The sequence below is a fragment of the Podarcis vaucheri genome (assembly GCF_965113315.1).
Source record: "Podarcis vaucheri genome assembly, chromosome: 1".
Classification (NCBI taxonomy): Eukaryota; Metazoa; Chordata; class Lepidosauria; order Squamata; family Lacertidae; genus Podarcis; species Podarcis vaucheri.
In genome coordinates, this window is record NC_138759.1 from 66,161,280 (window position 1) to 66,187,800 (window position 26,521).

General features: G+C 39.1%; 1 protein-coding gene across 5 annotated transcripts in view; it reads right to left on the minus strand.

Moving 5' to 3' along the window:
• MPPED2 (metallophosphoesterase domain containing 2) overlaps nt 1–26,521 on the minus strand; it is a 126,878-nt gene that overhangs the window by 58,853 nt on the left and 41,504 nt on the right. For 3 of the 5 annotated variants that reach the window (XM_082211291.1, XM_082211293.1, XM_082211292.1), the window contains exon 3: nt 25,772–25,953. In XM_082211291.1, coding sequence (XP_082067417.1) covers nt 25,772–25,953 — 182 coding nt within the window. Of the gene's footprint in view, nt 1–1,966; nt 2,065–2,155; nt 2,270–25,771; nt 25,954–26,521 lie in introns of those variants that run through there. The other 2 variants (XM_082211294.1, XM_082211295.1) reach the window with 2 other exon arrangements.

Here is a 26,521-nt window from a genome sequence, read left to right on the forward strand (position 1 = left end):
TCACATGGACCACTTGAGCATTGCTGAGTGACTTGATGTTCTGTCTGCTGTAGCATAAGGTCCTGTGATAAATGCTGTATTCAAATTGTGTATTTGCACCATGGACCACATGAATGAAGCTCGTAGACCACTGGTGTTTAGGGACCTTTGCCCTAGAGTGATTTCCAATTAAGTCCTACTCACAGTAGACCCTTGAAACCAGCAGCCTCAAATTGCTTAATAACACTGATTTCAATGGGTTTACTATAAAAAAACACTGTATATTGCCTGTTATGTTTTGAAGACCTTGGTCTCTCTTAGTTATTGGAGGCATCCTTTATTATAGAAATCTTGTACATTATCTTACTATTTCCGGAAAGGTCACAGAGCACATCTAGTGCTGTTACATTCCCTGAGAATGTGAGGCTTTTCAAAAGTTCACTCAAGCTTTTGAGCAAGTAGTTGACAACAGACAACAGACAAAAAGATATAAACAGTCCAGGATCAAACCAAAACAGACAGCAATCATGGATAGAGTCCATACTTAAAAATGTATAACCCACCCCCACCCCAATTATTTCTGTGAATATCTTTGAGACACCAAAAAAAGGTGTTTTGTTATGTTTGTCAGGGACATGTTTTTGTTTTCAGTTATCGGGCACTCAATGTAATATTAAGCATTTTTTAAAAAATAACAAAAAATACATATATAATATTTTTGAGGATAGGGTTTTCTGAATAGCAAGTTCATCCCCCCCACCCCCAATTCTTAGCTAAAGCATAATAAACTGCTCAGCCTGTCCAAACTATTGCTCAACAGAGTACCTCACTCAGATACCTAAGCTGATTCACACATATGACAATATTGTCAAATTTCCTACTGGTGAACATCCTTGGCTCATGCTTTTGCGTTTTCATAGAAGGAACCACTTCCTCCTTAGAAAAGCAGATAGTGAAAGGTATTAAAATGCAGGAAATTCAGCCACCATCATTGTCTGTAAACTAGGGCTAAGATTTCCAATACCCAAACAAAATTAATTATTCTTTGCAGGTAGAATAAAAAAGCAACAGAAGTGATTATGTTAATATAGGTAACTTAAAAAAAGAAGAAGCAGAAAAGCCTCTAGAAAAAAGATGAGATCACAGGTTTCCAAGAACCAATTGCCACAGATTCATTTCCATGAAAGAGTCAACCCTCCCTTTGTGCACATTGATATTACTCTCAACAACAGCTCCATATGTGCATTAGAGCAACTGCTAGGAATGGAACATTTAATCTCTTTAGCCAAAGTACTATGACTTGCTCCCGCTGCTTTCTTCTCAAGATCTGTAGCTCTTAATATATTTTACGATGAACGCAGTCAACGATTCTAAGATGTAACAAGATCCACCTCTCAAACTACTTTGCCAAATCAACAACTATATTAGCCAAACTGTCCAAATATAATTATCACATTTCTTTCGTAATCCAACAGAAGAATCTTTAGCAGAACAACAGGGATGAGATGCTAACTTTGTACACACAGAGAGTGGTGCCAGACGACAAGCATTCCTCAAAACTAATGAGCAAATATTTGTGGGGGGGGGGGAATCTCATAAGCACTACATTTTAATCACAAATTTTACCTTTCACAAAATAAAAATCCTTCAAAAGTGGTATTTGAATTAGGCAGAGGCTGAAAGGACATTCAAGAAGCATATGGAAAATCCATCAAGGCAGACAGAAGAGCGAACAGCCAAACTGTTTTGGTTTTATGCAAGGAAAACACCAGGCTAGAGCACAGGGAAAAGCAAAGGCCGAGACCTACCGAGTCCTGCAATAAATCTAAGGCTCACACATAAAAGCTCTCCTTTGTTGAAAATGTTGTTAGACACAACAAAACACAAATGTTACGTAAGAGCAAGCTCTGCCTCTGACCTTTCACTCTGTAACCGTCAGGCTTCATTAATTTTCACAAGGCCTGACAGCTCTAGCGTTAATACTCACGCTTGCTGATCGAGCCACACAGCAGGTTCAGACTGCTACCTTCTCCTCTGAAACTCATGCATTAGGGTTCCTTCCATGCTGGCAATGGAAAACCAAGTCTAAGAAACATTAAACACAAAAAACTACGTTACAATAATGCCAGGGTTGAGCCATAAACCCATCAAGCAGGGAGAGTAACGGGAGTCCCACCTAGTCTAAATCCCTGAGTGGGCGAGAGCACATATGGATCTCGATTAGAGTCCACAGTACTGGGATACATTAAATAAGTGTATTCCCAAACCAACGAGAGTTGAAATCCACTGGTGATCCTCTGCTGGCAAAAGGCATCCTTTGGTGGAAAGGGGTGGGGGGCACTTTTTCTGATCCCCTCTCGCTTGCACCCTCTTCCCCCTCATAACTCAGTGTGCTCAGACACACTCCAGATCAATTGAGGGGGTGGGATATGGAGAGCTGCAGGATGCAAAGGAATAGCTGGAAATTATCTACCTTCCTAATGGATCCTTCTGTTACCGCAGGGATGCCACCCTTCGCCATTCCCCAATTAGTTGCTTAAAACAGTACACAGTGGTACCTCAGTTTTTGAACGTAATCCGTTCCGGAAGACCGTTCGACTTCCGAAACGTTCAAAAACCGAGTTGCAAAAAGCAGTCTGCAGAAAACTGAAAAAAATAACATGTACATGCAGCAGAAGCTTCCAAGGCGAGTTTAAAAATGGAAGCATTTACTTCCAGGTTTTTGGTGTTCGAACACTGAAACGTTAGGCTTCCAAGACGTTCGAAAACCGAAGTACCACTGTACATGCCTGTCTAATGGCAGGTTCCTTAGAAAACTTCGTATCACCAACTGGAATAGGTGACTTTAAAGGGGGCTATATATGTGGGGGCCAATTAAAAATTTCCACAGCAGTTAATGAAAATACTTGCTTCTACAAATTTATGTCTCAACCATAACATTATTCTAATGTAACTGTTTGTGATTGGTACCCTTTTTTAAATAAACTTCATTAAGCAAAAGGAGGGAGGGGGAAAGAAATGTTCCGTATAAGTTAAACATTATTTTGTTCCAACAATTATTTGGTTTCTGTTTATATCATAGTTCTTTAATAATATATAGCAGTTGCTAAGGCTGCAATCTTAAACACACTTGCTAAAGAGTAAGCCTTGATGAATACAGTAGGATTTACTTCTGAGTGGACATGGATATGATTGCACTGTAGAATGGTTAATATGACTCTTCAATATATTCCAGCAACAAGTTCCCACTAGAATTTACCAACTAGGGCTCATAATTTCTTTGTCTTAAAATTATGGTCCAATTAAGCATTTACATCCCATTTTGGGGCTGGGGCTTGAGCATATCAGTGTACAGTACAAAGCACTGTAGCCTTAGATACTTTCTGGAAACAAAAATAGCACTCCAGCAAGTATTTAGGATTTTATTGTCAGTCATTTTGTTATTATTTAAGATTTTGAATTTTATAATGTAAAACAAACAGAAAATACCGAAAAAAGCAATATCTCTTACATTACACTGCAAAATTGCATAAATCTAAATAAATGTGAAGATACAAAAAGGTCTTATCAGTGTATGGATTATCAAAACCATATATTATGATAGACTAGAGGACAGGATGGCTGTGTTCACGTAAAATAATAACACCAAAGCAGACAGAAAAACAAATTGTCTTAGTGTTTTTTCCTCTGGCTACCTTTAATTTGTGTGATCTTTTCCCCAATTAAGCCAGCTGCCACAGTCAAGTATATACCAATAGTCAAGTTTGCTTAAATAAAAAGTTTTGCTTCTTATGATGGCTTGAGCTGCTATAAGAAAGGAAGTGTTTAGTTCTTTATTTTTAATGTTTTGGTCTTTATTTTAAAAGAGATACAAAAACACTCCACACTGTGGAGAGAGTGAAGTAAGTTGGGTGGCAATAAGGGCAATTTCAGAAAAACCTTAAAGGAATATCATATTGTAGACTCCAAAGTCACTTGTTCTTTTTGCTATAATCACCCATTATTATAAGAATTGTCTCTCAGCTGGCATGCATCATAATGTAAACAAAGGTTTGGAACCACCAGTCCCCAAGTTACAAGGGATGGTATAGCAAATCCCTTCTTAAACATGGATGCTTAGATCAAAAGACAAATGCATTTGTTTTTTCTGCTGAAAACTTTACTGTACTGCCTGAATTTCCACTGGTTATGTCTGGAACACAAACCTAAGATGTGGCAATGCCATCATTTTAATACCTGTTAATTTGTCCACTGTAGACAAATTAAGCTTGTTCTACATTCTCATGTAATTACTCATCATCTTACATACATTGCCATAGGTGGACTACATATAACCTACTTAAAATGCTCATTGCTTGAATGCCCAGGCATCTGAATTCATATGATTTCAAAATGAGTGATAATGAGTGATAATGTTGAAAATTCTGCTTGAATTTTAGGGGCAGCACTGAAGAAACAGTCATCAATGTTTTGTATTGTTTAGCACCTCATATCTGAAAACATCAAAACAATCATGACTGAGATATGTATATTTTTAAAATGTTTTCTACAGCAAGATAAATATATCACAGATACATTCCTAGCCCAGCCTTTACATAAGAGTGGATTTTGACCTATCTAGCACTGTACATTTTGACCTATCTAGCACTGTATCTGAAGAAGTGTGCATGCACACGAAAGCTCATACCAAGAACTAACTTAGTTGGTCTTTAAGGTGCTACTGGAAGGAATTTTTTTATTTTGTACAAAAGTTTGTATCTGTTAGAAGTATGCAACATGAGTTAAACTGCTTGTATTCACTTTTGTAACTGTGGAAAACATTAAAGATTCTCTGATAAAAATATAGCTGATTTTTAAAAAGAAGACACACAACTCAGGTGCTAACTACACTGTATCTCTATTGTACTTTTTGTAAACCATTTTACTGCAACTTTCATACATCTTCATTGTTTGACAATAAATTGAATTCTGAATCTACTGCAATGATAAATTTACATGAAATTGAACTATCCTGAAATATCCCAATAGTCTGCAGGCAGATGGCAGAAAAAGTGTAATATGGAGAATAAATCTAGGTCGAGTTTTGGCACTCATTCCTTATTTGCACAAGAATAATTGAGAATTAGCTGCACAGAACCTAGTTATAGGACTTCAGCACTGTTTGCTTCTTCTGTAACCAGTACATTCAAGATCATTTTCTATTTATGATCAGACACTATAAAGACTGATTTATTATGGCAAAAGCTTTCATGGATTATAGTTCACATCATCAGATACACAAAATGTTATTCTCATTGGAGACAGACAGGCAGGCAGACATAAAGGTGACAAACACATAGTGGGCACAAATGTCAATGAAATGCAAAAGGTACATTCTGTGACAATATATAATAAGCACAATCACCATTCACATTAGCAGTAGCTGGTGATAAAAATCTTTCTAGCTTAACTATGCTACCTAGCAACTACAAATGGGAAATAAAACTGTACATATTTAGGCCTCAACAGGAACCAAGTGGTTGAAAAATTCTAGGTCAGCATTTTTACACTGGAATCTCCCTTTGAAGTACTTTTGATGAAGAATAGTGACTTTCAGGTCAACAGCAGTTTGTCCTGGGAGACTCTCATTGGTTTCTGGTTGTTGCCTTTATTAATGTTAGCTTTGTGTTCATTTATACTTTGACAATGCATCTAATCTGATTGCCCTATGTAGACAGCAGAAGGACATTGCTGGCAGGTAGTGGCTTATATTAGTTGGAGAATGATCCAGGGAATGAACCCCAGATGGTTTGGCATCATTAAGTCCTGTAATAGTGCTGTCTGTGCGCCAAACTACATACATGCTGCTATTTGTATCAGGAAGAAGCTTCAATTGGGACCAACGCAAACTTCTCTTCCATTACAAGTAATTGCTCTGGAGGTGTGAAACCTACAGGAACAGCAGCAGTGGTGAACGCTTCCTCCTTGTTCACAGCAGTTCCGATCATGATTCAGGACCCAAACATCTGCTTTTCGTGTCTTTAAAAGTTAAATATGATGTTGAACCACATATTTTATGCCTTGTGTAATTTGGTCGTACTGTATGTGTGTATTCTGGCAGAGTTGGCAGCTATATTTGTCCATAATTGAAACTCACTCTATGGTGCAACTGTGTGTGTGTCCTCTAAGTTCCACTGCCCACAAAAGCTTCAGCATTCACTTCATTGGGGTGGGAGTGGGGGGCAGAAAAATATGAGTGTACCCAGACACAGCTTCCACATGGGTAAAAAGGAAAGACTAAATGTCCATAATCTTAATATGTACACCATAGCACTCATGACTTGGATTCAAGCTTTGTTTTGAACAGAGCCTATCCATTTTTCTTTTGGAATTTTGTAAATTATAACATACTACGGATCACAAATTGTACTCCAAGTCTCTTACTGTGATTTTAAACGGTTTTACTATGACTGCACCGTATATACCATGAAAATAATTTTACCCTTCATACTGCCAGTGGGCCTAAACAGAAATGGGTGTCTTGAATTTGATTAAAGGCAAATTGAAAAAGAACATTTTTGGCTAATATTACATTAGGCTAAAATATAGAAATGAATCCTCATACTATCTAAATCTAATAAGAAAATGCCATCTCAATTTCAAAACTTTCAAAGCCTTTTCTAGAAGTGCATCACAGATCAATTTACATGGTACCTTTGCTGCTAAGCAAAACCAAATCACAGGTTTCAATTGGCTTAACTTATATTGGAAAGTGAGAGAGTAAATGCTTGAAAATGCAATTACTGCAAACAAACTCCATTTTCTCCTCTCAGAAGGGAATTTCGGTGGACATTTTATTGCCATCAAATAATATTTCTAAAGGCATCAATACACAAATCTATTTCTTTGTAGAATCTTCATTCACTAGATAACCTAATCTCCAGATTTTGAACAAATTCTTCAGAAGTGGATATTACCTTGTACAAAGACATAAGAGTCAATTTTAATCATTTGTACTGAACCAAAACAAAGAACCTAAAGCAAACATCCCTGGAAATGCTTCTAACATCATCTGCCTTTATTTCTGCAATTTACAATTGTAATTAAGGGGTTCCTTTTTCTTAATAAAAAGGAAGTAGAATACTTGTACAAAGAGGAAAGAAGGTCATCTTGTGAAATACTTTTCTGCCTGTAATTAAACTAATTATCAACTTCATGTTGGTGCTGGAGGATGATCCTGGGTTTTTCCATTTATAAATACTTTTTTCAAAGACCACGAGAATGCTGCTATTTAGCATTTTAAAACAGTAGGGCTTAGAAAGAAACACATGAAAGGACTCAGACTGCATATCTTGCTGAAGCAAAATTTGAAAACAATTAGACTTTTGGAGTGGATCAATTGAAAAACAGATGGCATGATCCAGCCAACGGTAAGCACTTCTATGTCCTACTGCTGTTGGTGAGAGCCAAGAATGTGCTTAACTCTTCCACCGAAATCTATGAGAGTTTCAAGTGATTAGCTTGTGCTGGATAAAGGCCAGAAACAGCTCAAACACAATCCTGGCTGTTTTCATAAAAGAAAGACTGGACCAACACTTATAAAGATTTATTGAGCTATTTCAGGAAATTGGATAACAGACTTCCAACCTTTGCCAAAATATTTAAAATAAAAATGAATTGGAAGACACTACCAAATAAATCAACTGATATTTTTCTTCATTTCATTCCGTTTTGATGATTTATAAAACCGGAGAAATACATAATAATAAAACAGTGTTGAAATTGCCTTGTAAGGTAAAACACTTTTGAAAAACAAAATCACAAGCTTTGATGGTGAAACAAACTAACAAACCCATCCCCTGAAAACTCAAAAGTTTACTGAGCACAGGTGAAATAGTAATGTCTTCTCACTTACATGTACACCATTTGGTAAAACAAACTTCTGAAGAGCTTTAGTAAATTACTGCTTGTCTTTATTTGTGTATTGACGATATACATTTATTAAATGTCATTTACTAATTACATTTGGATTGTCTTTGAAACATTTCACCCTGTGCATAATTAAACTATGAAATTCACTGCCTCAAGAGCCATAGCCTCTGCTTATTTAAAAAGGGGATTGAACAAACTTGTAGATGCCAAGAAGATCAATGGATACTGCTCATGACAGCTATATGCTACTCATTATTGTAAGAGACAGCAGGCCTATGAAGAACAGTTGCTGTGGAGCAACAGCAGCTATTGCCTTCATGTTCTGTTTGAGGGGTTCCCAGAGGCATCTAGCTGACCTCTGCATGCAACACGACACTGGACTAGATATGCCTTAAGTCTGGTCCAAGAGGGCTCTTTATTCTCATGCTTATTATGTTATAGTTATTTGTTCTTTTATGAAGCTTCTTACAAAAGTCTGAAAGCTCAGATAACTACATCACTATCAGCGAGTCAGTATGAATTAGACAGCACTGCCCTGCTTAATATAATTCAAAAGAAAACCTTGGGGCTTTTTCCTAGCACATGTTTCCCAAAAGGTAGTTAAATGAATAGCTCAGCTGCCACTTGAGCGAGGGTGAATTAAGAGCACAAGGGGCTTGAAACCTAATTATAACAATTCACCATTACTGATAATTATATATAGAAATATATTGATGTTTTTAAGAACAGCCTAAGCATCGTAATTTCAACATTCTAGTTAGCCTGCCATAACTCAAATCAATCTGCAATTTCTTAAATTGCTCACGTGTGACAGAAGAATTGCTTCAAAACTGTTTTATTACTCCAGTGTTGGATATAATGTTACCCAGAATTTTGGTTTATTGTTCCTAATCATTTAGGAATGTTCAACAAAATCACAAGGCACTATTCTTCCTAGGTTGTTCTATGTCTGGTTACAGTTTGGGAGTGTGTGCGGATTTCTAAAACTTGTCCTGTGTTTAAAAGCAACACTTTCAACATGTATAAAATTAAAACAGCAGGCAGATGCACACACTAAAACCAATCAACTCAGTGATGATCAACTTATTCTACAGCCTAATGTGGACATAGTGTTTCAAATTGTTCTTTGGCTTCCCTAGTTTCAAATGCAGTCTTAAATCTGCATCAGCACTGATCACAGTTAGACTGCGCTCCAAACCAGAGGTTGAAATCCGGGTTTGATGGCTAAGAAGAGTGCAATACAGATTCAGTGGGTTCTAGGAGTTGGTTCTACAGTGGTACCTCGGGTTAAGTACTTAATTTGTTCCGGAGGTCTGTTCTTAACCTGAAACTCTTCTTAACCTGAAGCACCACTTTAGCCTGAAGCACGTGCCGCCGGAGCACGATTTCTGTTCTTATCCTGAAGCAAAGTTCTTAACCCGGGGTACAATTTCTGGGTTAGCAGAGTCTGTAACCTGAAGTGTATGTAACCTGAGGTACCACTGTATCAGCATCTGGCTCTTATGAACGATCCTCCCAGAATCCTCAGCATCCAGCAGTAGCAAGGGGAGTGAGGAAGACCCTCACCAGTGGCGGTGGTGCTGCTGCTGCCACTACTCCAGCTTTTAATATATAGGTATGAAAGAAAGGGATGGGCGGTAATAATAATAATAATAATAATAATAATAATAATAATAATAATAAATTTTATTTATATCCCGCCCTCCCCAGCCAAAGCCGGGCTCAGGGCGGCTAACAACAATAAAACAGTATAAAAGTATAACATAAACAACACTCTAAAATCATTCATTGTAAAATTAATTAATTCAGGCGACTAGCAACCATTGGGCCAGAGCTCTGCGAAGAGGGAGGGAGTCAGGCTGTGCCCTGGCCAAAGGCCTGGTGGAACAGCTCTGTCTTGCAGGCCCTGCGGAAAGATGTCAAGTCCCGCAGGGCCCTAGTCTCTTGTGACAGAGTGTTCCACCAGATCGGAGCCACAGCCGAAAAAGCCCTGGCTCTAATTGAGGCCAACCTAACTTCTCTGTGGCCTGGGACCTCCAAGATGTTTTTATTTGAAGACCGTAAGTTTCTCTGTGGGGCATACCAGGAGAGGCGGTCCCGTAGGTACGAGGGTCCTAGGCCGTATAGGGCTTTAAAGGTTAAAACCAGCACCTTAAACCTGACCCTGTACTCCACTGGGTGCCAGTGCAGCTGGTGTAGCACCGGGTGAATGTGATCTCGCAGCGAAGACCCCGTAAGGAGTCTCACCGCGGCATTCTGCACCCGCTGGAGTTTCTGGGTCAGTCTCAAGGGCAGCCCCATGTAGAGCGAGTTACAATAATCCAGTCTGGAGGTGACCGTCGCGTGGATCACAGTGGCTAGGTCAGGGCGAGAGAGGTAAGGAGCCAACTGCTTAGCTTGGCGGAGATGGAAAAATGCCGCCATGAAGCTCCCTGGGTGAGCTTGGCTCAGTCACTGTCTCAGCCAGCCTAGCCTACCCCTCACATGGCTTTTGTGGGGATAAAATGGGGAGATGGAGAACCCTGCCTGCCACCTTGAGCTCCTTGCTAGATTATAAATGTGACAATTAAAATTTTAATTAATTAATCTGGGAGAGCAAGCTCCGCTGAGATTTACTTTGATGTGTAGGGCTGCGGTGTTAAGAAGAGAATAAACGTAATCGCTTTTTGGATTTTCTTCACTTCCCCTTGGTTCAATCCCGCATTCAGCGGCGGCGGCAGCAGCAGCAGCATTCTTTGGTAGTGTGTATTGGCACTCACTGAGTCAAAGGTTGCTTGTGATGAATGCCAAGAGGGCATGGAAAATTCTAGGAATATTTTGGAAAGTAAGTTTAGGGCTAGAGGGCAGACAATAATTTGGAGCCAAGTTCTCTAGACTCCCTGAGTACAATTCTAAGCCAGGAAATTGAAGCAAGAGGCATAGAAAAATAGTGCACAACTTTGTGGAAGCAGTTATAAAACAGTGGTGCATTAGAAAATACTTCCCCATATAGATAGATAGATATAGATATAGATATCACTATCTATGCTAGTGATATAAAACTTGTTTTAACTCCTGTAAGGGACAGTATCCCTATCAGTACCCATGAAATAATATACTACCAAAGACCAGTGTTTTAGGAGAGATTGTAGCTCACCTAACATACTCCCCAGAAAGCATATATACAAGTAATGATGCAAAAATGCCCACTGCTATTCTTTACCCCTGAAAACATTTGATCATGCACACGTGGCTCTGTGAAGAGTTGCTAAAGCACAAGATTAGGAAAGTAGATTCCATTCTTCTAATACTGGCCTTGCCAGGACTTTTATCCTGAGTAATTATAAAATTTTTAGTAAATTATAAAATGAAATTATAAGTTACTTTTGTAGAGGCAAAAGTTGCTGTATCGTGTCAGAAGATTCTTGTATGAAGAGCCTTTGTGCATTCAAATCTTTTGTGAAATATATACTTTGGCAACTATAGCAAGTCAAGAGCAGACAGCCTTCTTCATAGTTAGACAACAATGTATTCCTTGATTTTCTATCACCTCAAGTTCTAGGATTCTGTTCAAACAAACAGACTCAAGTTACAGGGTGTTGTTTGAAAATCTCAAGCACCATGACATAAAAAGGCAAGTACACTTCACCAGAACTAGTAATTAGCAGTGAAAGTTAACATAATTCTCACTTCAGTCACTTAAGAAGCTTTAACAATTTGCATCTTATTTACATTCCCCACCAGTAAGGTTTTGCCACCTTCATCTCAAAGTCTGGCATGACTGTTTTTACAGCTGCACTTACGGATGCACTTGTTTATTAATAGCCCTATGCTTCCAATACAGCTGTAATGGTTTGTCTTCTCTAGTCAGTCAGATTCTGGAAATCATTTAAACATATCTAGGTGAAGAAGACATTTGTCAAAGTAAGGACTCCCCAGACGTACGTTCCTTGTTTCTAGATGTTCTATGCTCTTCACAGCTGTTCTCCACTCTTAAGCAAAAAGCTTGGGAAGGAAACAATACTCTACTGCTGATAAATCCCCCTCCCAAAAAAACACAATACACAGTACTAATGCTTCCAAATAATTACTTTGCATTCATTTATACAAAGGGTGAAAAATTCCTTTATTCGAAATGTAATTCCAACAAACTTATCCAGCAGCACCAGATAGTCTATATAGAGAATGAAAAGTATTTAACATATCCCCCAAGAGAAAAGAGCAACGGATCTTTCTTATACAAATCTGACTGTACAGTAAAAATATATATATATTCTGAAACGCCATCAATTTAGAAGAATTAATCAGAGTAGGCCCACTGAGTTCATGGTTTCTAATGGGTCTAATCTCATCTGAAGCTGCTGTTTACATTGGAAAGAGATGCCAATTCACACCAATGGGGATTTCCTCTCACTACAAAGAGCACCCTCAGATGAGAGATTGTTTTCAGGACCACAGCAGGGAAGAATCATAGAACTGTAGAGTTGGAAGGGACACTAGGGTCATCTAGTCCAACCCCCTGCAGTGCAGGAATCCTGCCCACAGCCGTCCCTGGGTGACTTGAATCACAAACCTTCTGGTTATCAAGTTGAAGCCATCCAAGTTGGTGGCCATCATTGCCTATTATTATTATTATTATTATTATTATTATTATTATTATGCCCCACCCACATTCCATAGTTTAACTACATGCTGTGTGAATAAGTGCTTTTTTTGCCCACATTGTGGATACTGAACCTTTAGTTTGCAAATATAACATGAAACTCCAATTCTAATTCTCATTTTACACGCGCCCCCCCCTTCAACATGAACCATTCAACTTAAACTTCCAACTTCAGCCTTTTTAAATTGAACAGTTGCTATATTTGGGTTTTGCAATTTCACTCAGTGGTCCAGTCAGGTATTTGTAAACCTCAAATTTGTCTGCAGCATGTACTAATGGGGCAGCTGGATTTGTTTCTTGCAGCAAACACAACAAAGAGGTTTGTGGTACTTTAATGGGTAGATCACTGCCAGTTCTTTTATACTGTGAGTAGATCGCAGTCTCTTGGGAATTGGACGTGCCTGATATATACTTTTGTGGACCAGAGTCAAGTGTGTATCTTGCAAGAAGAGTACATATACACAAGGGTATAAGAGGGGAAATGAGGTAAAATGGCAATGAAATGCAAATACTACTGTTGGTAAGAATTCAATTGGTAAGAATTCAATTAAAGCATAAATATACGCTAAATAAGCAGTCACTGCCAATAACATCAGTTAAATTAATGATCATCTATAGTGGGACAGCAAGTCATCGTCTCTATTCATCCCTAAACAAATTAGAATCAAGCCTCTTGATGAGAGGTTTGAATTTATCAGTTTATGGACTGTACTCTCTCTATTTCACTGCCATTTAGCAACACTCCCTTTTTTTGCTCTATGCTCATTTACATATATGCATACACAATGCCCACTAAGGACACTTTATGCATCTGAAAAGTTTATGTCATTATAAAACCTCTTAAGTCCTTAAGATTCCAATTTGTTTTCAGTCTTCTCTGTGAAATGCAGCAGGTATTGTTTCACAGCATTTTACAGCACCTCGGGTTAAGTACTTAATTCGTTCCGGAGGTCTGTTCTTAACCTGAAACTGTTCTTAACCTGAAGCACCACTTTAGCTAATGGGGCCTCCTGCTGCTGTCGCACCGCCAGAGCATGATTTCTGTTCTCATCCTGAAGCAAAGTTCTTAACCCGAGGTAATATTTTTGGGTTAGCGGAGTCTGTAACCTGAAGCATATGTAACCTGAAGCATATGTAACCTGAGGTACCACTGTACTTTGTTCTGTTATTGAACCAACCCCTCTCTCTCTGTACCTGACCCTACAGGTATTTTCTGTGCTTCACCAATGCAGCGTACGCTTAGCAAAATTTGCTTAAAGTCCATTCTCTCCACAATCTCCAACAATTTTCTAAAACAAGCCTCTAGTCAACACAAGATTTATCTGCATCACTTTTCTGTATCCTTTAGGGGAAAGCAAGCACACTTATAATAAACCAAAGCAAAAAACGCCAGGGCTTAGATGCTGGCTACTGGCCCAGGGAAACAAGAGGATTAATTAGCAAATCAAACTGAACCCTAATACCCAGTAGGAAGCATGGCTCAGAAAACTACCTATTTTTCTTGTAAAGACAGTAATTCTACGAAACTTGATTAACCCCCTGGTATGGGTAATTACAATAAGGTGAGGGTTTGCCACCCTTGTATTAACATAAGTTGCTGCATGTTGGTTTTCAGTGACACAGTAATTCCTCTAATACTGTGAATAAATGCTAACGTGAGAGTTTTAAGACTCAAGCCCTGTTAGTAGCAAATAGTCCTAGAAAACCTTCACTCAGTGGTTGCTTGACCAGAGAAAATTCATTTCCTACCACACAGGGCAAGCCTGGGAGACATTCAGTTGAGCAAGCATTTTCTTAACTCATTCTAACATAATGCTCACATTCACCAACAATTATGGATAAGTCAAAGAAAAAGAAATAGCACGATGACAATGACAGAGCCCTAAATATTGTCTGCCATGCAGCCTGGGCCTTACAGTCGTATACGGCATAAAGCAAAAAGGCTCCGTAATAGAGGGGGCACCGCCGACCAATTTTAAATTGAATTACACAGCCTGCTAATCTTTATGATGAGATAAAATTTCTTTGAACACCAGACATTATGCTAAAATCTGCAGTGCTTTCTCCACACGCCCAAACATTTCTGTTTCAGGCCATAGCACCGAAGAGCTATGCAGGAAAACAATGCCTGAACAAATGCAAAGGATTCTGTTTTGCCTTTATTATATACATGTATTCAGTGGAGAGAGAGAAGCATATATACAAACAAATGTTGTATTTCTCTGCCTAGATATTAGAAAGTGTACATAAATAATTCAACAAAACATGGGAAATAAATGAAAAGAAATGAAGGAACCCCCCCCCCCCGCATTATTGACATTTATCTTTAACAGGTAAAAACCAAATAGAAATATTCAAGAAATTCTGAGTAAACTCATGACTGTTCACCACACTCATCTAATTTTGCTATTTTTTATTTTTAAATTGCCTGCCTGCCTGCCTGCCTGTATCTCTCTCTGTGTGTGTTTACTTTTTTTGATACATTGAAACCTGTTGATGTAACTTCAAGTTCCAAGAAATTCAGATGAGAAAGATCATGTTCATAATACAGTGGTACCTCTGGATGCGAACAGGATCCGTTCTGGAGCCCCATTCACATCCTGAAGCAAACGCAACCCGCGTCTGCGCATCGTGATTTGCCGTTTCCGCGTGTGATGTCATTTTGAGCATCTGCGCATGCGGCGAAACCCGGAAGTAACGTGTTCCATTACTTCTAGGTCACCACGGAGTGTAACCTGAACACGATCAACCTGAAGCATATTTAGCCCAAGGTATGACTGTATGTGATGGGCCCTCTTCCTTTTGTTTCACTAGTAGTTATCACTAACTATCTGCAGTAGTTATTTTATCCTTTGGGGAAGATCTGGACAGGAAATAATCTAAAGTTATTACTTCAAAACAAATGCAAACACAGACCTGGGGCTGAGGGTGTGGGGAGAAGATTAGTTAACTGTCCTTAATTCAGCTAACATTTGCTCAAATAATTGCCCTACCAATGTTAATGGAATCACTGAAAAGCATGCTGGATATAGAAGCAACAAGAAACCTCCCATGCGTCTATAACAAAGTTACATTAATTCATGCTGTGATTATGTATTGGGCATATTTGGTAGCCAACAAATATTCACAATATAAAACACATTAAAATGTAATGTTTTAAAAATATGGGGAAAAATATTTCTATTTATATATGCATCATAATACCTGCCTCAATTTATTTCACAGTAAGTATCATCAAAAGATACTGCCATATTTTTTGTGTATAAGACAATTTTGATTTTTAAAAAAGTCAAAAATTGGGGGTCATCTTATACAGTTGTACCTTGGTTCTCAAGCGAAGTCTGCTCTGGAAGTCTGTTCAACTTCCGAAAATGATTGAAAACCAAGGCACAGCTTCGGATTAGCTGCAGGAGCTTCCTGCACTCAATCAAAAGCTGCAGAAGCCCCAACAGATGTTTGGCTTCCAAAGCACATTCACAAACTGGAACATTTACCTCCAGGTTTGTGGCATTCAGGAGCTAAAACGTTAAAAGTTACAAGGGGTTTGAGAAACAAGGTACGACTGTACGCAGATGGTGAATTCACAGGGGTTCAGGCTCTGGCAGCCTGGGCTTCGGTTTGGGTTCTGGCCTGGGCGGTCCAGGTTCAGCTTTGGGCTCTGGCGTGGGTGGTCAGGCTCAGATTTGGGCTCTTGAAATATGGCAACCCTAACTATTTTAAGGAATGCAGGTGGCGCTGTGGGTTAAGCCACAGAGCCTAGGACTTGCCGATCAGAGGGTCAGCGGTTCGAATCCTCGCGACGGGGTGAGCTCCTGTTGCTCGGTCCCTGCTCCTGCCAACCTAGCAGTTCGAAAGCACGTCAAAGTGCAAGTAGATAAATAGGTACCGCTACGGCGGGAAGGTAAACGGTGTTTCTATGCGCTGCTCTGATTCGCCAGAAGCGGCTTAGTCATGTTGGCCACATGACCCGGAAGCTGTACGCTGGCTCCCTCGGCCAATAAAGCGAGATGAGCGCCGCAACCCCAGAGTCGGTCATGACTGGACCTAATGGTCAGGGGTCCCTTTACCTTTTTAACTATTTTAAAATATTAATTTCTTAATTTTGGGTTTAAAAGAAACACGGGGCACCTTATATGCGGAAAAATATGGTATGTTCCAATTATTCATTCGTTTGTTTAAAGTGTTTCTTGACACCCACCCACACCTACTATCAGAAGATTCCAGGGTGGTGTACCTTTATTAAAGAAGTTTATGAGAGAAGTATCTACAGAAGGTTTTGAGATGCAGAAAGGTTGGTATCTGAGCACCAAGAATCAAGCCTTCAGATTAAGTACTTCAGAAGCTCTTGTTCAAAGTGATACGCCCCCTGTCCATTAATGAAATTAGAGTCCTAAAAAGAGATCACTTTCTAAAGATATAGTTAAACTTACCAAGTCCCCCGGACTATTTAAATTAGCATTTTTATTAAATCACAGCTATTGGGGGCATGCAAAATTAGTAACAAGAACTAAGGGTTGAGTGCCACAAAATGACGCTTTACAGTAAATCTTCATTCTGGACATAAGAAAATGAAGCAATACAGAGTAGAGCAAGTTCCAGATGGCAGGCATCAAAATGAGAGAGTAAATCAAACTAAGATTTGATTCATACTGTGAATATTTCACCCAAGAATTCTTCAAAGTTCCCTTTACTTCAAGAAAGCTTATAGCCTTTTAAAAAAAATGAAAGTCAAAAAACAGAGGATAACTATATGCTGCTAATTTTGAGGGCTGTGCCTTATTTCAAAGGATTTTCATTCATTATATATTAGGAAACCCCAGAGAATTCCAGATACCCCACATTTTGGGGGGGGGGCAGCTTTCTAATATCCTGCATTTTTTCAAGGCTAGACCTAAGCAAAACATACATGCCAGTACTTTTGAGTATAAGACAAACTTGTGGACTTTCTGCCCCTAAATAAATGCAAGTTTAAAATATTAAAATAAGTAAAGAATATACAATTGGGAATAAAAAATGAATTAAAATTAAATGCATGTGAAGGCTGATTTAAAACCATATTTTTAAAATGAAAGAAATTACTATCAGTTCAGTTTTTCTATACTTACTCAGGCAATATATACCATGAGAAAAGCAGAGCAGGGCCATAAACCCAAATTAATATGCTGTATTGAGAGGAGCAATAACGTGGGGGGGGGGGAGCGAAAATGTCGTAGAGGAATAGAAGTCGATTTCTAACTACTTAAAAACCCATGTGCCCCAAGGGCAATGTGTACAAGAAAGCAGAATAGTGTGTGAGAGTGGATCAGGAACTAGGTGCGCCAACAGGGAATAGGCACTACATATTTGGCCAGGGCCGAATTGCCAGATTGAATATCTGGAACCATATGCATGGTTCCCTTTCCTAGACTGGAAACAAAGTGTACAGTTGCAAACAGGGCCAGCAGCTGTGCTCTTGGATAGCACCAGTGCTTTTTTTCTGGGGGGACGAAGGGGTACACATACCCCTAAATGTGAATCTAACGAGAGAAGAAACTAATTTATTTTTTTTTTAAAAAAGTTTATTCTCTAGCACGGTGGATCATCAGTTCCATTGCTACCCCCAATGGCGGCCTCATTTTCTGTCAAGGTGTTTCCTGAGTCTCAGACAGAAGCGAGCATTTAATGTGTGAAGCAGTGTGGAATGTGTGGTGTTTTACTGATGAAAGTTTGGCCTCACTGAGAGGCAGTATTTCAATGTGAGTAGGAAAATTACTATTTTTCATCATCAATGCATGTTCTTTGTACTTTTGCCCATTTACTGTATTTGTTTTTCCTGATTTGAACTATAAAATGGTGGTTTTCTTGAGTCAAAATGAGAGCACCCCTAAACATTTTTTAAGGGGAAAAAAAGCACTGGATAGCACTGGTGGGCGTAGAAGGCCAAATACACCTCCTTCTTCCCTGCTGAACAAGTGATCTGTGCTTTCAGCATTAATCATCTAGTTCAAGTCTTCATGCCTTTATTATGCATTGTTTTATTGCAAGCATTGTTTTACTCTAATGTAGTAAATTATCTTGAGTAAATATTTTAAAGCAGGCAACTCTACTACAACATCAGACTCCCAAATCTGTTTGTCAGATTTCCATGCGAGGTAACAGACACAAATTGGGATTAAAACTGGTCGTCTGCTCATATCCCTGCCCACAGTGAACTGCCACCTTATCTCTGCCCTCCAAGTGTTATCATCTCCTCTACATTAGTCAAAAGGTTAAACCAAACACTTCTATTTTCTCTAATCCCAAGTCACATATCACCATGACTCACAAGCTTTAACACACAGAGGCGCTGCTCCGCCTGAGAGAAGCACTAGCTATATCAATGTCTAAAAATACAAACCAAAAAAGGCAGAAAAACAGTACAGTAGCTGACCAAAACTTCAGCAATATCTTCATTAGAGTCTTATTTCTGTCAATAACACATGAACTCTCTGATTAAAATATTTATTCAGACCAAATTACATCAGTACATTTGCACTGAAACCAATGAGGAAAACCAAAGTTTAGCTAAGATGATAGAAGCTCAAAACAAAAATTAAATGTAATTATATCTCCTCTCCCAAACAGAAAAAACTGTAATGATATTATAGTGAAAATATACAAGTGAGGAAGAATATTATTCACAATTTACTCAAGAGATGCAAATCAGCATTAAACAACCAAATTGGATAAATACTGCAGCAAGACCATTGACATCTACAAGAATTCACCATGTTGGAAAATGCTGCAGAGATGTAAATTTCTTTGATGCTTCCACAGCAGCTATTTGCATCAGGTTTTTTGCATCAAGAGACAGGCTTAAAGTTTAAAATTTAAACTGACAATCAGCTTGACTCCTCATCAGTATTTGCAGCCCAACTTGAAACTTTCTTCAGACTTTCCTTGCTTTTTTTCTTTGTGCTCCGTTTTGCATGACAAAGGTGAGTGCCACATACGAGCATGCACCAATTTAGCTATTCACACACATTTCTAGCTGGGCTTCCACTTTCACTTTGCATGCTCATTCTGCACTGGAGTGGAGAAGAACATGAGTTTTATTTGAGATGCCTTTCAATAAACATCCCATGTGGCAGTCATAACTTAGAACTGTACAAGCAATGCAAACATTTGCCAGGAGCAGGCATATTTTTAGGGGTGGTAACAAGGCAGTGTACAATCCAAGAGGTATAGTCCAGAACCCCTTGTGATGTTGCAGACATTCCCGGTGCAACTTTTGCATCACACAGCTCAAATGTACTAAAGCTAAGTGCAGCTGCTCAGGGTGGCAAAATATTTTTGGACAGTCCTGAAGAAAATGTGTTAACAAGAGGAAACCACAGCAGCAATACCTGATATGACAAAGCTAATAAAATTCTGCTTTATTCAATAGCAACATAAATGATCCTCTTTCTGTTGGGAGTTCTGTATGATAACATGATTTCAGAATTTGATAACAAAAAGATAACCACATAGGAAGCCAACCTAACTGAAAGTAGCAAAGGTACTCTATAACATTGGTAAAGGATTACGATGCTAGGACCATTTAGTTACAACATATTTATACACTTCACCCTACAAAGTACAGGTAACTTGTACGGGTAGGTGAGAGAGGAAGGAAGGAAGGAAGGAAGGAAGGAAGGAAGGAAGGAAGGAAGGAAGGGAGAGCAGTGGAAACCCATTCTCCATCTATTTATTTCCCACACACACACTTCTATACAAAGCTGCAATCATGGGCTAACCCAGCTTTGGAGTGGTAGCACAAGGGCTCTAGCAACATCCCAGAGCCCTCACACCGCCTTCCCAGCCAGGTAAGCTGACCTCCATCTTGCAGGGGTTCCTGGCCTTACTGCTTTTGTGTATATGTGTGGTCTCCTGAAACCAAACCCTTGCATAAGATGTGAGTTAACCTGTATCATGAGACTGATTTTAATAACCATATTTATTGTGATAAATATTATATCCTGCTTCACAGCCCTACATTTTTCGGCTACTTCCAAGCACACAGCATGTGAAGAAATATTTTGTATTATGCCACAAGTGCTATAATTACATACTTTCCAATGCAAACTGATACAAGCCTAATCAGAAGCAAATCCCATATGTTCAATGGGGTTTACTCCAGGGAAAGGGACTCTTTAAGGTATGCTTGCTCTATATACAGCTTCACAGTAAAGGTAGAAATGTGAATTGTATTATACATCTGAAGAATGTATGTGGACAAAACATACACTAGCCATCACATAATAATTTTAATTCTTCCCTTAGCCCATAATGCTGTGTTTACTGCAAGGTCAGTTAAGTTACTATAAGGATTTTTAATGAAAACAATTATAAATTTAAAGTAACTGTGTTTAAAGCATTTAACAGTCACTAGGGTCAAGTGATTACAGCAGTTACAAGACCCCTGGGATATGTTCACACCAAAACAAAGTGAATAAATTACCTCAGCAGGCGTGTGTAATCACTAAGTGACCACAAAGGTCATGCAGTGTACAAGCTAAGACGACTTTCATGCAAAACCAATAATGAAAATTTATCAGTCAAGGAGAAGAAACTTAAGGGCTGCAATGCTACATACACTCACCTGGGTGTATGCCCCCCCTTGAATCCAAAGGGACTTACTTCTGAGTAGACATGTATAGGAAGGATTGTGTGAAGGAAGAATCAAAGTTAGCTGATGGACTAATGAAAAGCAGAGATGAGAGGTAGAATGACAGGCTTGAATAACAGTACATAGGGATAGTAAAGGAATACATGAGGAGGAAGAGGAAGGGGAAGGAATAAACTTTTATTAGTTACATTGAAGATCAGATTCTAAACTGTTCACTCAGCTAGACTCTTAAGTAGGCTTTTCTACTTAATTGACTATAAATTGGTTTCCAGACTCAATTTAATATGCTGGTTATGACCTTTAGATTTCATGCTCCTTTCCATACAGAGGATGGTTTGTTACCCAGGATAGAGCATTTTTGGCAGTTCTTGGGAAGGTTTGTTCAGCTCATCTCCTGCTCATTCTTTTTGTATCAAGCCAAGTTTATTCTTGTTCTGAAAGCCCTTGTGACTGATTCTTGCTTATTGTCTGAAGAGGCTGGTTTTTGCAGTTGTTCTCAGTAGTTATCCTTTCTGGGCCTTCTACTGCTAAATATTATTCATGCTTTTATTTGATGCCTTCTGATTGTTGGGTTTACTTCTGGTGTTATTTTGTAGATTTTAACCGCTTCATAGACCTTTTAAATCAGGGCTCAGCCAACTTTTTGATTCAGAAGACCATATGCAACTGACTAGGCGGTTGGGGACCATATACCAGCGGGCATGGCTGGAGCTGGCATTGCCATATAAATATTACTAATACACTACTAGTTGTAGTAGTAGTAGTAGTAGTAATAGTAGTCATCTGTTCCAAAGCATTTAGATGACGGACAATTTAAAATGAATAAAAACCTTTCATATAGCAAATAACACCATATTTTTCAGAAGTGAACAACAACAAAGCAAAGCAGAGTACAATACAAGCAGAAGACCCCATCAGATTAAATATTCGCAATAAATTATGTTAAAATGCTGTCTGATAAAATATGTTAATACTGTCAAAAATGAAAACATCTCTTGGGAGAAATTAAAGGTCTTTACCAGCTGTTGAAAAGATTGTAACATGGGTGCCAGGTGAATCTCTTTGGGGAGAGTATCCCCAGGTATAGGGCCACTAACAAAAAGGCCTCCTCTCTTTATGGCCACCCTCCAAATTTCAGTAGGAGGAGGCACAGAGGAGGGCCTGCAGGGATGATTACCTTATGGCGCAGGCAAGTGCATATGGGAAGAGGTGTCCATCAAGTATTGGGTTCCCAAGTTGTGTAAAGCTTTATAAAAAAAACCAGCACCTTGAATTGGGCCCAGAAACACACCGGAAGCAAGTGTGAGTGAGCAAGAACTAGAATAAAATATTCTGATCACTTAATCCCCAATGGCAACCTTGCTGCTAAATTCTGTATCAGTTGAACCTTCTAGACAATTTTCAAGGACAACACCATGTTTAACACATTGCTGAAATCCAAACATGTGATAACCTAGCACTAAAAATCTAAACTCTGGTAATCAGCATTCAGATAGAGGACCTAGCTGGGCTACCAGACTAAAATGGCATCCACATGTACCCTTCAGTGACAGCAACTGATTGAATACTACCCCTATTCTGTGAACCTGATCCTCCAGAAAGAGCGCTACAGACTTCAACTTTTTGGCTCTCACCCACCCATTCCTGCAGTCAGGCTCTTGCAAAGCACACTGGCTACCACACCTGACTGAAATGAAAAGAAGAGGTAGAGTTAGATGTCATCTGTATACTGAGGCAACACTCTTCAAAACTCCACACAGTGCTTTCCTGTAGATGTTAAATGGTATAGGCCTGCAGTGGTGTCAAAACTTTTTTCAAAGAGGGCCAGATTTAATGAATTGAAGAGCTGTGGGGGCCAACCAAAGTTGTTGACCTTTGCTTAGGATTGAAGTTGTTGACCTTCTTTTAGGATTGAAATTGTTGAGGGGTTTTTTTTTAGGATTTTACCCCAGGAAATAAACTGCCACAGGGGCCGGAATAAACCGGCCAATGGGCCGAATTAGGCCCCCAAAACAGACTTTGGACATAGGGGTTAATATTGAGTCCTGAAGACCCCTATTCTGTAGGTTCTACAAGGCCAAGCAAAAAACCTCCAGCACAACTTTCTAGGATTGACCATCCAGGTTAGGAGCAAAATGACAATTGCAAAACAGGAAGATCTACCTCTTGCCTGGACAAACATCCCAAACATGTACCATGACCGATGGTATTGAAAGCCTCTGGGAGATCAAGAAAAGCAAGCAGAGTCACAATCCCAACACAAATTATCCCTCACAGGGCAAACAAGTTACTCATAGTACCAAAATTAGGCCCAATGCCTGATTTAAATGGATAAAAGTTAAATCAACAAGAGAACCTGGATCTGATCAGTGGCCAAGTATTCTAGAACTTCATCTGGGAAGGAAACATTTGCCATAGGTCTGCAGTTATTGAAATCTTCTGGCCCAAGGAAAAGTTTTTTCAGGTACATAAAACTACCATCACATTCAGGCAAGTTCAGTACCACTTCCTCTTGTACTGGTGAATTTATAACCTGCTTGGCCCAAAAAGGTTTCATTCCCAGATGAATTTTATAAGCACAAAGAGCAAGGATCAAACATGCATGTGGTCAAATAAGCCTAAACAACAACAGCCTGAAACAGCACCAGCTGAAATCATCCATCAATACTGGACTGGACAATGTTCTGGACATCTCCATAAACTGACCTGCCAACAATGTGCATGCTAACTCCAGACTACTGCAAACAGTTTATTTAAATAATTAAATAGGAAGGCAATCCTGATACATAACATATAGCGGCCATGTGAATTAATTAGGCAAAGTATATTCCATGATACACTGAGCATGCTTGGGCTTTTCAGATATACTGAGATAGAACAGGGCTAGAGAATCTGTGACCCTTCAGTTGTTGTTGTACTCTAACTCCCTGCAGCCCCAGAAAACATGTCCAATGTCAGGGATTATAGGAGTTGCATCTGGAAAGAAAGAGGTTCCCTAGAGTGGCAGAGAAGCTGACCACAGCTCTGCTCTGTGGGTCCTGGAGATTATGGGAAGATTAGTCAACTTTTGAGTCTGCAACCTTCAAGAGGAGCAATTATGAAGACACTCTGTTTTGTGACTATTTTATTTGATTTTTGTAAACTACTCTACAAGCAAATTTTGATGAAGCAGAGTATAAAAACGATATAAACAAATATTTCAAAGTAATTTCCCAAACCAAATTCAATTTAGACCGTTCTCTACACTATATCAGAAGGGAGCTTTATCCTTATGAAGCAATGCTGCAACTCAAAACAGCATGCATAATATTAAGGAAGAGAGGGTTGTCCTTAAATTATTATAGCCATGAACCATTTCAAATATAAGACCGACAGTATTCAGTCCTGGTACCAAGAATTGTAGAATGGGAAGGGACACCAAGGGTCATTTAGTCCAACCCCCTCCAATGCCTTCAAAGGCAAAAGAAATGGAGAAACAATGTCCAAAATAAGACAAAGGGTTTACAAATCAAATTGGAATAGGGAATAAACTGGAAGATGGTCAATATAGACAGAAGGAGGGATAAAGGGTAAAGAAAAGGCAAAATGTGGAAGAACTATTTCTTTTCTTTTCTTGTTAATCCCCACCCCAACAGGAAAAAATCCTTTTATGAACAAAAATTTCACTTTTCTCATCTCCCCAGGGGCTTTCCAAGGGAATCCAGTGGGATTTAATGATGCCATTAGGGGCCTTTAGCGACACGGTCACTAGACACAAGCCGTAAGAGGGCAGTGTCAAAGCCATGTTTTAAAAGGCTTTTTCTATAATGATGCAGTTTCATTTAGACAGTAAAACTTTTTTAGAAGGCTAGTTCATTCTTAAGGGTCAACTTGCCATTTTAGTCTTCTTACTACCCTCCTCTCCCTTTTCTAGCTAATCTCCCCAAGTTACCTAGGCACATGCAATTGGCCTCAAGATTTCTCACATGACAGAGATACCCAATACCTCGATTTAGAGCTATCATTGCTGTCTTTCATTTTACTTGTTAAACCATTATGTCAACTTATTAGAGGCTCACTAAGATCAGTGGGCTGTTAGGATATACTTAGCAAAATTCAGCTAGGCAACAGGTGCCTTGCTCCTTGGAGACTTTAATGCATATGAGAAGCCATCAGTCATAAGGAGGTTAATATGCTTGCACCCCTTTATCTGAAACATATGTCCATCTCACAGCATTATGCTGCTATAGAGACCCTTTCGAGGCACATTTTCTACCGCATAAAGTAGGAACAGTAGTTATACTTTTGCTAATCATTCATCTTTTGCACAGGGACAGAAACTCAGTTAACCACCAGAACAGGAACAGCAGGGTGGTTACAGCTGCCCCTCCAACTATTCAGCTTTTGTCATCGTGTGATACCAAATAACTGAGCATCAAGTACTGAAAATATAAGAACAAACATATAAATCCATGCTCAATTAACAGAAACATGTTTTGACTAGAAAGAGAACATAGCACAATGACAAGGCTAGGGGTAAATGTTCTTCAAAGCTTTAACACAATTAGGAGGCTGTAAGTGACACTTGGATCGCAAAGGTTAATTGGGGTCACCAAAATGCAGTAATTCCTTACCTAACCAGTCATTAAACTTCTTAACCTCAGAAGGCAGCCCCAACTCAGTGAAATCGCCCGTATGAAGCAAGATGTCCCCATAAGGCATCTGGATTCCATCAGTTCTGGAGTGTGTGTCTGAGATGCAGACAAACCGCGTGTGGCCTGCTGGTTTCGGGGTGTCATATGGAATAGGGTCGACCCTAAAGCAAACATAAAGAGATTCCATCAGAATTAATATTTGCTACACATGTTGAACACATTGGGCACAATTCATTCAAAATATAGGTGCAGCTTATATGCGTGCAGAATTTCCACAGGTTACAGAACCCTGCTTTTAAACTAGTAAGCGCATGCACAAGCCACTGTTGTAGATGGCACAATGGAATGTTATACGGAATGGGATATCCACATATTCTTCACATATGCCCATCCAACTCTCTCAACCCAATCCATGATCCTAGAAGATATAACTGGATGGCAATATAGGGAAGATGTTCATATTATCAATTTCGCTACTGTCCCATCATGCTGTCTATGTGCATGACTGGCACACACATAGATAAGAAGGGAGGAAACAGGCCTATGGAAATCTTCTGCATGAATTTTCTGCACCAACTGTTCGGGGAGATTGTTCCAATTATTTCATAATGTAAATGTTAGTCTACAGCATAGATACTGTACTGTACCCAGCATCGTACAACTTTTCTCTTGTTAAACAGTACTATATTAGGGTGAAATCCTATGCAAGTATGCCCAGAAGTCCCATTA